Genomic DNA, 13,872 nt, shown 5'->3' on the forward strand with positions numbered 1-13,872 from the left:
GTTTGTCCCTCCCAATGTTCGAAACTCATGTTTGAAACAGATTGTATAAAGTAGGCCTGCTCAATGCCTTCACGGTGTATTGGTACGTGTAATATACTACTCTGCCCTATTCAAATTACTGTCATATATCGACAATCTTCAGGGTTATGTCTGATGCTCATATAACCTGATTTGTCATAAATATATGTATTTATTTTAAAGCATAAACTAGAAAATAAAGTTAAAACGAACAATATGCATTATAAGATAGGCCCTAAAGAAGTTCCCTGATATTGAATTCTGACACCTGGTTAGATATATGCGCTGGGTCTGAGGCAGAGTCACTAGCCTACTCTGTAAACAGGCTAATAAAACATGCATGGGCGTCGATCGGCGGGGACAGGGGGAACGTGTCCCCCGACTTTTCAAAGTAGGGGGTACATCATATCGATTGTCCCCCCCCCCCACTTTTCACCAATCTTCTATAATTAAAACCCCACTTTTAAAAGCGAATGGAAAGAATAACAATGACGCATGACTCATGAATTTTGTCTGTTCACTTTTCTAAGCGCGGTACGTGTTTTCTGGACCAAAACCGAGTAAAAACGCAATTGTTTAAACATTTCGTAACCATCTCAGAAACCCACTAGATCGATTTTATGGGTGCAACGACTATCAGAAGCTAAATTTATTGTGAAAACAATGTACTGAACGTTGTTAAATTGGAAGCATGTATCCTTATTAGGCCAATATTTACAAACTCAAAAGTGCACAATTTCTACTATGAACGATTTATTCCTTTTGTATATTATTATGACCGTACGTAATACTAGTGTTTAATATTACCTTTATCACGGATATGTCTACCTGTTTCGATTAAGTGATAAGCCTACCCAAAATTTACATGTAAACTCCAGTGTTACGTTGACGCAGTCTCGCAATGACGCCATAATAATCAGTGGCAGATTCAAGTAGGGCCGAGCCGACCCTAATTTTTTCAAAATAATTTTTTTTTGTTAATGGAAAAAATACAAAGGAAAATTAGAATTAGAATTTACGTCTGAGAGTGCCATTTCCGGCAATCTAGTGGTGTCATAATCATAAATTTTCTTTCCTCAGCCCCACCATGGTTGGGTGATCTACTTTCCCAACGTGAAGTCCCTCCCTGTCCCCCCTCTAATTTGCTTTCCTGGAGCCGCCATTGATAATGATAAATTAAGTAAATCCCCTTTATGTTTGTGAAATCAAAATGCTAACTAATGTTTTGTGTGCTCTCTATCTCCCAGTCCTGTTTGATCGTAAATTAGATGGTATTATTTCCACTCACAATAATCTATCGCAATATTACTTGCACAAAAGTGAAATTCAAAAAGAGTAAAAAAGCAAACACCTCTTGATTGATTTTAAAAGTACTGTACATGCAAAAAGACTAAATTAATGACTGTTTTAAGTATCTTATACCGGTATTTGTTTTTCATAGTTCGAATTTTGAACACGTTACAAGCTAATCAGTAGATAATAAATCATTATTTTTATGAATGTTAGTTTGCACAAAATATATAAGCGGGCATAATTATGACTAAAAAGGATAATTTTTAAAACTTTTTATGATGAGTACCGTATTTCAGTGGCAGATTCGAAGGGGCCCAGCCGGCCCACCATCACTATTTTTTTTTTCGAAATTTAAAAGTGGAGAAAAATTAAAATTATATTTAGATTCAGATTCAGTCTCAGTCTGAGAGTGCCATTTCCGACCAACCATGGTGGGGCTGAGGTGGTAGTCCAACTACACTCTCCATCTTTTAAAGTCCCTCTCTGGACCCAGCTCTATTTCAAATTACTGGATCCGCCACTGGATATTTTGAAAATTTCCGTGTGGAAATAAATAATTGCATTGCTAAAAATCAATTAAAAGGCTATATGCGCCAGAGCTTCGCCCCGAATGTTAAATGTAGGGGCCTATTAAAAAAAATAGCGTTGCTCCATGTTGTTTTTCCAATCAAAAGTTAGTATCATATGATATACTGTAGGCTATCTTTTGGTAATAGAACATCTGTAAAGCAGACTAAATTCGCAAAATATTGGTAGTCCTAGATTGTTTTCTGAGTGGTTTAATCAGTGGCGTACCTAGGGGGCTGTCTCTTATACACATCTAGATGTGTATAAGAGACAGGTGAAAACACTGCTCTTCCGAAGGGTCGGACACTGCATAAAACCTACAGAATAATATAAACTAAATCTCGTATCTTTTGAATTTGGGAGTTAATGCAAATATAATCGGTTGTCAACCAATAAACATTAATTATTATTTAATTAAACCCAAAGAAAACGGTGTGTCTGTTGTTTAAAAAAGTTAGTCCGTGTCAAAGTTCGCACAACGTGGCAGCAATGACATCACAAACCACGTACTGATTGATTGCACTACGTTCAGCAGGCGGCCAATACAAGTTTTCTGTAATAAAGGCATAAGGTAAATACATTTTCTGCTAGGGCCTATAGTACCTTTTAACTCATATGAAACTTATCTTAGATATCTTGAATACGCTAGTACTAGCTACACTTTAGCTCAGTTTAATTAACTCCGTGGATTAATGTATGCACCTGCTACGTAGCCTAGTCCTAGGCCAAACTTAGGATGTGTGTGTATGTGAATCACTGATTTGTTTACCTTGACCTGCCTGATCTAATTCCATACTACTACCTCCATGCACAGAAGATGCCTGGCCTAGGCTAGCACAAAATTTTAGAAGATTTCGTTATTGAATTCTAAAAGAATTGGCCTAGGCCTTCCTAAATTGTAACAATAACAATACACAAAAAGGGGTCAGGGCTTGGTTGGGGATATTAGCCTAGGCCCCTAGTCACGTGTCAGTGAGAGGGGGAGGGGACGCGACGGAACTTGAGAATTATGAATGGTGGTGTGGCACTATGGGTGGGTCGATATCCCCAAGGGAATTATATTTTTTTCGAGGGATTATATTTTCCCTTCGGGAAAATATAGTCCTGAGAAAAAAATATAATTCCCACGGGGATATCAAATGTTATTATTACACCGATAGAAAAGGCAATATCTGTTATATTACATAGCTAGAAATATATGCAAATAATTAACTGAACACATTACCTAAAATATCAAGAACTTTTATTTAACTTTTACACTATATCTGTTATATTACATAGCCAAAATACTTCATATTACCGTCACTTTTTAAAAATGTTTCTGTGGTCTGTAGCGTAGCGTTATCATTTTGAGGCGCTACTGTGATTTCACGAACTAACACAATCTACTTTGATTGTGTTAGTTCGTGATGTGATGAGCGACGAATTGAGGGTCCCAAATGGTCATCTGTGATAGGACTACCCTTGCAAAGACAAAATTTTGTGCAATACAGTAGATACATACTGTACAAAAAATATAATAATAGCATATCATCTCTGATTGGTTAACTTAATATACACAAATGGCCACTGCACATTTGTAATCAAGTGGATGAGATTGTAATCAAAATCTGGGATACAACTGTCAGTGTGTCAAACAATTAAATGTGGATTGATGTAACTTACTGATACCATTATTTTTATTATTATTATTATTTATTTATTATTTTCTATTCTATGAAAATTTATAAGAGGCAATGCTAATAATACCACACATTACCTCTCTGTATTTACTAGGTATTAATATGATGGAAGAGTTGGGTGACAAAGAAGGAGTAGGAACGTCACAGTTAGCTGGAACACCAGCCCCTGGTAAGTGTTGTCCGAGCTATGACCGCTTTATAGCAGGTTGCAGGGTGCACCGGAGGTTAACTTGTGTATATTGTGTACACTGAAGCATAACTATTCATTAATATTCATATATTCATGAATTGGTGAAGTGTAATGTCATTCATTAAATAAACATAATAGCAGTCAATAATTGCAATAAAAATCTATATTAAGAAGCATTTTCTGTGCAGCTCAAGAAGGTTAGCCTGGAAATGCAGAACCGTATATGTTGTTAAAACATTCTAATTTAGCATAAAAAGCAAGTTTTTGTAAGTACAGTGAAAAATCTTATTGTAAACATGATTCAGATTTTTTATATCTTGATTTAATAAAAGAGAAATATTGCAATGGTGAATGATTATAATAACTAGCAAGTGGTAATACTGTAGTTAGCTTATTGGTGCATAGCATTGGTTCATATTTGGTAATTTAATTTCAGTTACTGGTACTGACATTCATTTAATAAGCTAACAAGCTTATATAATCCACAGAATGCAGTCATCAAAATGTCAATTGTCAATTTTATTTTAAGCAAGGAATAAAAGTGCTAAAGACTTGTGTGTCATTAATTTTGAAGTGCTGTTCCTGTACATTATGGCTATACATTCAACTATAAAATGTTGTACATCTGTAGTGTCAACCACTTATTAAGATGTGATACAAACTATGCTATTTTCTGAGCTGATTATTAATTTATTTATTGTATTCACAATGCAATATTTGGTGCACTTAATTCATTATTTAGTACGCTAAATGCATTATAATTAAACTCAACCCAGGCAAGGTAAAAAGTTGACCCTAAGCTGACCTTTAGTTGACAATTTTACCATCTCATTGTAGTCTGGTCAAAATATGACCAATCACAGATAGCGACACAATGTTAGGTCAACCCAGGTTAACCTACATAGTGTGGACACCCAATCATGTTCATGTCAGGCACGAGACTCAATCCAGGATTGAGGGCTAATTTGAACATAGCCTTAAGCCGTGGCACTTACTCTACACGACGGTCGTCAGCCTACTTGTGTCTATGGAAAATGCAACACCATAACGAACACAACAGATCGTTTTTTAAGGATATCTTCAGACTGCCGCCAATAATGAGCAGACAGCGTCATGTTGTCTGTCACTGAAAGGGAGTAGAGTTGGCGTCATTGCAAGATGCAGCGAGTTCCCGTATTTATAATTCGCAGGAGTTATTTTATTTTGAATTAGTATAAAAATATGTAAAGAAAAGTTTCATTTATATTTTTTTTCTTATAGATCCGGTGATATTACCATCAACTATTTCAAGCACTATTCCAGACAATAGCATAAATCTCCCACAGTTTTTTACACCACCACCATCGCAAGGTAGCCCCCAAATATTCACACCATCGATGATGGCTGGCGCTGCTGCAGGAATGACGGACGTTTCAACCCCAGTTATGCCCCCACCACAACCAGCAGCAAACTTTGCACAGTCACCTCCACCAGTGGGTATGTCACAGCATACGTATGGATATCAAAGTCAAGCAGATCCTCACAGTAAAAGCACAATGCAGGTAAAATGCATGATTTTATCTTCATAAATGTCTTCGTTAAATTTAAATCTGTAAAGAGTTGAATTTGTCATTTACTAGTATTAGATAAGTTACAGTGTGGTACACACAAGGGGTCCCGAGTTGGAAGATGTCATTTCCACATCTGTTTAAATGAGGTCCATTTCCACTTCTAATTTTATTTTGCTTCTCTTAGTGATGCCAATCAGCACTGACTTCTGTCAGACAAATGATAATTGGGGTTATACAGTAGTAGAAACATGCAGATTTAATTAATTTGCATGAGATGGGTTATATTCCGGGAGATTCTTCTTGTTTGTGGGAGATCCTTCTTGTTTGCGGGAGTGCTGATTTCTGGGAGACACCTGGAATTTGTGGGAGACTTAAGGCCAACTCAAAAAGCGTCGTACGACGCAGCCCGACGTAATTTGTTGTCGTGTCTGTGTAAGTTAAACGCAGACGCGATGGTTTGCGTTGGGGGCATACGCGTCGTAGAATATTAAACATGTTTAATATTTCTCACAACAACTTAAGACTGTCCCCGACGATAAATCGGGTCGGGCTGTGTCGGCCGACGTTGTCTGAGTTGGCCTTTAAGAGCCCTGTACGTTATTGACAAACATTGTTTTCACTAATTTACAATCTATGAATTGATTACCAAGCAATGAAAGGTATGTTTTATGTCAAAGCTGTGCAAAGTGCGGCCCGTGGCGGCCTGACAGCGATTTTTTTTGCGGCCCGCGAAAATGAACTTAAAACTCTATGTGTGCGGCCTGCCAAGCAACATTGGCTAGAAAACACCATGATTGTATGGCCAAACTTAAATCATATGTAAAAAGTAACATTAAAACTGAAAATACAGTGGTGTAAAAGCATGGAAGCTCACTGGGAACTTCAAAGTTTCGGTGTTAAATCAAAAATTCACTTTGGCCCTACCACTGATTTTTTATGCCACCCCTGTTTTATGTGATATAGGTGATTTGCCGATATAATGGACTTGCTTAGGTGATGTCACAATATAGGCAAATCACTTGTATTATGACATAAAACAATCAGGTTGACAGAGCCTAATGCTTGAATAAAGGAATGATAAGAATAGAGGAATGATAAATACATCTAATTGAATGTACTGCCCTATTCTGTACAACCGAAAGATCAATTTCCTTTAAATTATTAATAGATGATTATTAACCCCGGTAAATGGATAGACAGCCATGCACCTTGTGTAATTACAGTACCTCCACTTCCTAGCGAGCATTCCTACTAATTGACTAATATCATATCTAAATCATTCATATCCTAATAGTTAATCGTTAATATGCATTCATTAAAGAGGGACAAACATAGATAAAGTGTTTTTGCCCAAGGACACTTCAAGCATCATGACACAGCATCTGACTCAAACTCACAACTGTTTGGTTTAAAGCCCAAACGGAATGTCACTCTTCTTCTACTACAATTTATTCCATTAAAAAAACTCAATATTATATGCATTATTGAAATAAAATGATTTTTTTTTGCTGTTGTAGAGTCCTTCACTCCAGCAAACACACCACAGTGAAAGCGCTTCAATCAATGTACCATTTGATGCAACACCAGACATGCAACAAAACCAACACCAGCATCAAACTGGTGAAGGCAGTGGGTTATTCTTTGGCTGGGGATCCAGTATAGTCAAGAAAGTCATGGAAAAAACAAAGGTAATATAAAGAGTTTTCATTATTTCATCGTACATTTGCTAGTTTTGCCTGTCTTAAAACAGCTGTCTGATAATGAAAATATAATAATAATTGTCTATTATTACAACCACTCTTGTCATTTATATTTATTATGAACATTTGAATGACAAAACAAAATACATGGTAATCTTTACAGAGCTCAGTTGATACCATGATCACTACCCTCGATCCAGGGATGGCACCAATAATACGTAAGTAGACAACACATATTCTTTACATCTTATTAGTTACATTGACTGGCATAAGGGTGCTTAAGTCTATATTCCATTTCTTTGCAAATGCAAATTTTTAAAACCTTGCACATCTGAATGCAGTTACACCAGCAAGCTTTTTAACGTGGCATTTGCTGGAAGGTGTGTATGTCCACATACAATAAGAAGGATGCTTACTTATGTTGTTTTTCATAAGCTAGCCAGGTCTCTAGCTTGGAGAAGCTAGTTAAATGAGAATTTATGATTGGCTTATCCAGTTTTTACATCAACTGCTAGCAGGCGCTTTGCTCAGGTTAGGTAGACAAGGTGAGCATTATGCTCTGTGAGGCAAAAAAAAATGAACAGAATGAAGGCATCCAAGCTGATAATATATCCTTAGACATTATGAAGCCTAATAGAATGATGTACAATTTCCTAAGTATTTGTACATGTAGGAACTCTTGCAGAATACGGAAATATGCAGAGCTTCATTTTGGAGCTGTTTTCTCTTTATTAATTAAAACACAAAATAAAATAATTAAGAAGCTTAGAATGATGTGCAATATCCAAAGTATCTCTACATGTAGGAACTCTTTCAGAATACGCAGAGTTTGATTTTGGACGATCTGTGTTCTATTTACATTCCTGGTAGCTCATATCAGTTGCATGTATATTTTTTTTAAATAAAATCCATGAACAAATTTTCGATAGATCATTAAATTTATCTTTTGTAACTAAATTTTATATTATATAATTGAATTTTGTTAGATTCTGGTGGTGATGTAGAGGTAATTGTAGCGTCGGACAAGGAAGTGAAGGTGGCAGCAGTGAGAGACGCCTTTCAGAAGGTTTTTGGCCGAGCAACCGTGTTTGGTCAAGCGAGCAGCTCAAATATTGCACCACAGCCAGAAGGCTATGCGGCAGGATTAAAAGGAGCCGAGGAACGAATTGAAAATCTGAGGAGAAATGGATTAGTGGATGATAAACAGTGTGTAGTTGCTGTTGAGAGTTTCATAGTGGAACTGTTACCGGACAAGTAAGTTTGTAGATGTCATAGATAGGTGGTATACACCCGATTCACACAAGAAAAAGTAGAGTTTTGGTACTGGAACAACAAGTAATCTGTGATGGTTTGACATCACTGTGAGGCACATATGCATATGTGTAATTACATTCATAATTGAATATCATAGTCACAACTTCTAAATATCTGTGGATTTTACAGACCCCCCAAATCTAGGGGGTGCGCAGAGGGTGCACGCTCCAAAAAAAGCTTGTGCTCCCCTAGGTGTCCTCCCCATTAAAAAAAATCTGAAGAAAAAAAAAATCACACTCAAGTAGTTTATAATAACCTCATGTCACTCTATTTTGCGACCTAGCACCCCTCACTTAGTCGAGGGCCCCCCCCCACCTCACCTTAGTGCCTCTACCTTCTCCTCCCATCAGAACACTCCCTCCCATTTCAAAACTCCTGGATGTGCCACTGCTGTCTTGTCTGTTTTTCGTACGTACGACATATGCCAATTCTACACAAATTTGCCTTTAGACAGACATTATGTAACCCAGGCCATTTGCTTTCTTTAGCATGCAATGCTTGTAAAATTTTGTCCAATGTCATATTTTAGTTTCAGACTCCCAGTGCTCGCTTTCAGTCTCTGTCGACTGGGTTAAAATCATGCATGTTACAGTTTTCTCTTCAATTAAATAGCCATCTTATACTGTAGTTCCAAACTACTTGTGTGTATGTCAAAGGTCAATTTTGATTGTAAAGAGCTAATAAATATATAAAAATTAAATAGTTAAATCTTTGTCTCATTTTAAGTTGATAAAATGTTCATCCTTATTATACATCTTTAGGACATGGATTATGTATGCACTTTTTTTTTTATTCATTCTTTAGGTGGTTTGATATCGGTTGCATAGTATTACAAGATCCTACATACAACATAAATTTAGAAGTATTCACGCAAGCTACTCCCATTGCATGTCAGTACGTTCAACAAGCTCAGACAAATACACCACCGGACTACAATCTCAGATGGTCTGGATTAGCGGTAACTGTAGGCGAGGTCATCGAACGAAGTAATCCGGGGATAAACCGAACGGATTGGCATTACTCCTTCACAGGAATGTCGCGTAGAGATATGATCTTCAGCAGTGCTGTAATGTTAGCGGGCCTTTACAAACAAAGTTTGCCTTATAAGTCACGGTAAGATGCATTACCTGGTAAATGTTGTCAGTCAAAAGGCAACACATTGTTACAAAGAAACTTTGATTGAAAAGGAGCCTTGCTGTTGTAGTTTTGGACTTATTTATCTTGGGATACACATAAAAAAGAAAAAGCAAAGATAACCATATATTTATATTTATATGAAAATTGAATTTGTACTGTAGAATATCAGCATTCTGTAGTATGTATGAAAATTGAATGAATTTGTAATTAAAGTTTTCATTGGATAAGCAAACCAAAGCTACTAAGCAAAATATTGAGCTGCTGTAGTTGACTTCTGACCTTTACTAGAGTACTTAACTTGCTGAAAAGAATTTTGTAAGCTTTGTTGATTTCTCTACAAATTTAATTGTAAGATAAATGTTATTGTCTAATATGACACTGACAGTTTGTTTTTTTCCTTATTCATTGATTATTTCTTAACATAAAACTATGTAAGAGAAATAAACTAAAATATGTATTGCAGTCGTTTGCAGGACTAAATAAAATAAAACATGCTATTCAGTTTAATTTAAAATTAAATGAATATTATTTTACATTTCTTCATATTTATCAAAAATTACACTACAAAAGATTGCATAATTATGCAACTTCTGCCTTATTTTTAAATGCCAAATTGTTAATAGTTGAATTTATTGTATCTGTGAGAGAGAATAATTGTGTACTTTCGTGCTAATGAGGCCTGTAACCAGGATGTAAATGGTGAATTTTTCATCATTTTGATGTTTTTTGATTCATGGAAAAGGGGTGGTTTGTTTGGCTTACTGGTGGTGTTCGCTTTAAAAAGGGGTTTGGCCGAACCATAGAACCCCCTCCTGGTTATAGGCTTGTAAAGCTGATGAGTTTTGAGGTGATGATATAAAAGAACATATTGTAGACAGAGAAAGTATTAATGTTTCATTTTGGTGTTTTTCTATTCAGTGGATATAGAGTGTTATCAAGGACAGATTTACCCACAAAAAGATCAGCAACAATGACAATATAATTGAATATATAAATAAAGTACTGTATAGTAAAGTATACCAAATTGGTACTAGTTGAATAACTTTTATTCAGGGGACTCGCTGCAGCTACAGTTGAGCGCCACCCTTGGAGATAAAGTATGTTTTTTGTTTGTGGCTTTCTTATTTTTTAATCCCTAGTAATAGTTGTAATACAGGCTTTTGTTTTATGTAAATTTACAATAAAATGTAAATATGTAGTGGTGAAACACTAGATGTACTACTGTACTGGGAGTCATCATAGTGTAGGAATGATGGGTGCAGTGTAGGTGAATCACTGTTATGTTAGTGAGAATTTTATATCTTACTTTTCTGTTTTGGTTATGAAACTTTTTTATTCATGGTCACTGGGGTCTGCATGCTTAAGTGTTGCCATATCGACACATAGGATCAGACAAACCAGCCACGTACCCATGATGACTCCTGGGTTGAGAGAAGCAAATGCAGATTAAATGCTTTTGGGCACAAGCAAAATACGCAGCAAGGGATTAAAACCCCAACCACACGGTTGCAATGCAGTACCTATTTGCTACTGCTGCACCAAACTGCTTCTAGTTTGGCCTGTCAACCTTAGAGGCCAGGGTCGAAGCGCTCCATACAGGACAAGGGTTCTCATATGTATTATAACAGAGGCCAAAGTTTGTATATTGAATCAATTTTAAGGTCCATTATAGGCACTTCCACAAGAAAAGATGATAATGTAATGTGAAATGATGCAATATCAGGCCTAGTGGCTTTAAAGAAATTTATTTTAGGCTTGTTCTGATGGGCTGGATAGCATGCACTCATGGCCTGCCAGTTGAAAACCCCTGACAAAGGAGTATATATTGCCACCTAGTTGTATGTTGTGTAGCATAGCATTTTCTGGTCTGGTGCAGATTGATTTGCACCAGAAGCATAAAATAGAATGTTTTCTGCTGAGCAGTGGAGGTTGCACATTGTCAATGTTTTTGTCATTATAGATCCAATGATTAACGGTAATATTAATTTTATAAGCACTTCGATACAGTGCAAATTATTTGATGCCCATTGATAACAGGCCTAGGGTTGCATACTGTATGCCCAGTGGCAACAGGCATGCAATGGTACTTTTTTATTACCATATATTTCTGAAAGTAGAAATCGCTAAAATATATTATACAAAGGCATGGGGTGGAACACTACCTGGTGTCAATTGACTTTTTGATTGACACCAATCAAAGATAAAGATTGTAATTATGGTGCAAAAACATTGAATTTACACATTTTTACCCGTACCAAAGTACAGTCAATCAATCAATCAATGGATTTATAAGGCCAATGAAAGTGGGTATGAGACCAAGTGCCGTTAGTGAAGAGTCAGTGTGCCGTTCTTCTGCACTTTGAGGGCCAGCCGAACGACCCCCCCCCCCCCCGAAAACAGTAAGAAAAAGATGTGTGGTGGTTTATCGTAAATGGAAATGGTTAAAAAACACTAATACTTTACAGCTTTTGTTGCCCTCTCACTTAAGGACTTAAGGAAATAGGAAAATAATTTGAGTGCTCTCTCCCATGTGAGTGAGGGCAGTACTCTACCTGTGCTCATATCCCACTGATTTGTATTGCCTCTTTAATTTATATTAAAATGAACACTACACACTTTTTTAAAGACCAAATTCTAGTCCCTAATCTTATAATGATACAGTTTATGAAGCATCTCTGTTTATTACCTCTTCCAAAGGAAGTTTAATAAAGATTATGGTCACAGAAATTGTTAATTTTCTTATGTGCATTAAAAGAAATTAATGGAATTACCAATCGTACACAGTCTGTGTATTGTTCAGTATTCAGGCACAAGATGGAGGTATGCTCTCATGGATTGACTGCTCTAGCTTTTATTATGTTTTTTAAGTTGCTAAATATGGATGAGTAATAGATTCAAATTTACTTGTTTGTATGTTCTTTGGGAATTCTGTAGTATTTATCAACAAAGTTGAATATAAATGACAACTTGAATATATCTTAAATATCTATTTAAAAGTTGTTGCAATTTCTACATTTCTTTGTGTTTGATAACCAATCTGTTGGTCTTGCCACTCTTTTAGTATTATTCTGTGAGAATAGCATTAAAAATATTCAAATTTTAAATGTCAAGGAGTTTGTTTATTGTATTTGTGCAACTTTCATAGGTGGAAGCAGTTGGCACAGCAGTTTTATATATATGCAAGATTGATTGCTTTGTTAGTGCATTATGTGTCCCAGACTAAGTGTCTAGGAATGAATGATTGGTGAAGAGGTTGTTCTCTGCACCTTAGATTTTGGGTTTGAACCCAATATACTTGTGTTCTTGGTCCAGGCACTTTCTTCATGTATATCTACCCAGGGAGTATAAATAGGTACCTGGTCCGATATGGCATGGAATATACTGTCTACACTATGCACTGTATGCGACAACATGGAAATGGAGGCCTCGCTTTTTGCGCAGGGTTTTCTAAATACAGATAAATTGACCAAAGGCAATAATTGCCAAAAGTCATTTAACAATGTCTTGAAAAGGCTGTTTCGTTTATTATTTCTACACAATGAAACTGGGTATAAAACATAGATTCTACATTTTCTCTTGCATTCTTACATTTCTAAGGGAATATTTTCATTAAATGTTGCTTTAATTGAGTTAATTGTTCACTGCGCCTTTGATAATGTTTTGGCGCATATTATTATAATATTAGATGGTTCATCAACTTATAGCTTTTTTGTTGCTTAAAATTTGAAATGCCTCTGCATCATCTACCTGAGCACAAACCCAGTGATGGTTCCAGGGAAACGGGGTGAACATGTATTACAGTCTGAAATGACGGCCTTGTTTCCCCTTTGTTTAAAATTTTGCATTCACTCTAAAAGCCTCATTAGTATATCGTCATATACAGAAATACAGAAGCTATTGCACATTCTTGATACTTAATATACAGCAAAAGCTTCTCCCTGCACCACCAGCTTATTTCCTAGGTTTGTTTTTTGAAGCTCTGAAGACAAAGACAGTTTAAGTGATAAAAACTGCCTGCAGAATATTTTAAACCCTAACATCCGTAATTCCAATACTAACTTGTTTGATTTGCTGGCAGTTGTTAATAACATCTTGATGTAAATTTATCTGTCGCCAAGGCAGAACCAACTGGTATCGAGTGGCGTACACCCTACGCGGAATCTTACCCCTATCCCTTTTACCACCACCTTGGCGGATCCAGGAATTTGAAAGAGGGAGCCCAAAGACGGACTTTCACAGATGGAGGGTCTATACCTCAGCCCCAAGAATATTTATGATTATGGCACTCTGAGATTCAAAATTTTAGTAGAAATTCCTTTTTTTCTCAATTGTTTTTTTATTTTGAAAAATTTAGGGGGCCCGGGCGAGCTGCTCCCCTTGCAGCTGTGCTGCACTCTTTACCTTCCCATCAATTCCCTCCT

The 13,872-nt window shown here is 36.4% G+C and overlaps 1 protein-coding gene across 2 annotated transcripts; it reads left to right on the forward strand.

Annotated features, from left to right (window-relative positions):
* Positions 1-2,362: 2,362 nt before the first annotated feature.
* LOC117109275 (protein PRRC1-like) lies at positions 2,363-10,446 on the forward strand. 2 transcript variants are annotated; one of them, XM_033251551.1, is made up of 7 exons: positions 2,363-2,449; positions 3,655-3,729; positions 5,011-5,291; positions 6,818-6,988; positions 7,164-7,218; positions 7,987-8,254; positions 9,119-10,446. In XM_033251551.1, the coding sequence occupies exons 2-7, from the start codon at positions 3,663-3,665 to the stop codon at positions 9,429-9,431; spliced, it is 1,155 nt and encodes a 384-aa protein (XP_033107442.1). In that variant the 5' UTR covers positions 2,363-2,449; positions 3,655-3,662; the 3' UTR covers positions 9,432-10,446. The 2 variants fall into 2 exon arrangements, with proteins under 2 accessions (XP_033107442.1, XP_033107449.1); XM_033251558.1 differs by having other exon boundaries at positions 6,833-6,988.
* The last annotated feature ends 3,426 nt before the right edge of the window (positions 10,447-13,872 follow it).

Source organism: Anneissia japonica, unplaced genomic scaffold (assembly GCF_011630105.1).
Source record: "Anneissia japonica isolate Jap-2015-1 unplaced genomic scaffold, ASM1163010v1 scaffold26_len2425191_cov177, whole genome shotgun sequence".
Taxonomy (NCBI): domain Eukaryota; kingdom Metazoa; phylum Echinodermata; class Crinoidea; order Comatulida; family Comatulidae; genus Anneissia; species Anneissia japonica.